Genomic DNA, 1,003 nt, shown 5'->3' on the forward strand with positions numbered 1-1,003 from the left:
TCACCCACATCTACCCAAACATGTCGACAGCTGTGAAAGTTTAAAAACAATTATGTCTTAATGCAAGTCTCCTGGCATCAATTGGAAGCATTCACTGCTATTCTAAACTGCGTCTAAAGAATATTAATGTTCTTTTTAAAGTAATCTATAATCTATAATAGGTATCATTCGTCATATTCACAAACATTCTTTAGGAATTTGTGAACTATTTTACTTCATTTTCAACCCATACGTTCATCATAATCACTCGCTCACAAACTTAGTTGACGTAAAAATAATATTGGTCCTCAGGTCCGAAAAGAATTGAGCTATCGCAGATACCAGTTAATCAAATGAATTTTCAAGGTGCTTAACTGAACAATAAAGAATGCTAACCTCTCATGAACGACTTGGAAAAATACTTGTCGGTACACAACTATGTGCTTACCTTAGACACATCGGATCTAAAAAGTCTCTGAAATATCTCAGAAAACACGGAAAGTGATGATTCATTAGAGAAAAGAAAACTGAAAGTATCTTTCAAAAGGAATTCTTCTACATTTTGGTCCTCAAACTCCATATTATTGTTATCTTGAAAGTGTAAATGCTCATGTACCTTGGAAAGAAGAAAAACACAGCAAATATTTTCATTGAACGTCCTTTAAAGTGGAATTACTTCTAAGACGTGATTTATTTGGTGCTGGATTGTAGATCAGAACTGACACCTAGTGGTCTTGTTGGAGGTCAACAGTTTTATAAATGTGAGTAATGAATGTTCTTTAAAAATATTTCACATTGTATATGAAAACACCACACTGTACCCCATGGTTGCATTAAGGTACACAGTTATGATTGAATAAAAAAAGAAAAAATACAATTAAAGATACAATTCTTTTAGAACAGTATAAACTGACTGACTACTATATAATATGTTCCTGGAAGATAATACAGACCATTTTTTCAGAACATTTAAGAAGTTATAAAGCAAACTACTAGAAGTGTGCAAAGTAATAAAGAAATAACT

General features: G+C 32.1%; 1 protein-coding gene across 1 annotated transcript in view; it reads right to left on the reverse strand.

The window, feature by feature from the left end:
* CPED1 (cadherin like and PC-esterase domain containing 1) overlaps window positions 1-1,003 on the reverse strand; it is a 276,366-nt gene that overhangs the window by 142,281 nt on the left and 133,082 nt on the right. Inside the window, exon 9 of the mRNA XM_023513225.1 lies at window positions 428-595. Within this exon, the coding sequence (XP_023368993.1) occupies window positions 428-595 (168 nt within the window). The remainder of the gene's footprint in view (window positions 1-427; window positions 596-1,003) is intronic.

This window comes from Otolemur garnettii, unplaced genomic scaffold (assembly GCF_000181295.1).
Source record: "Otolemur garnettii isolate 467f Iridium unplaced genomic scaffold, OtoGar3 scaffold00037, whole genome shotgun sequence".
Taxonomy (NCBI): domain Eukaryota; kingdom Metazoa; phylum Chordata; class Mammalia; order Primates; family Galagidae; genus Otolemur; species Otolemur garnettii.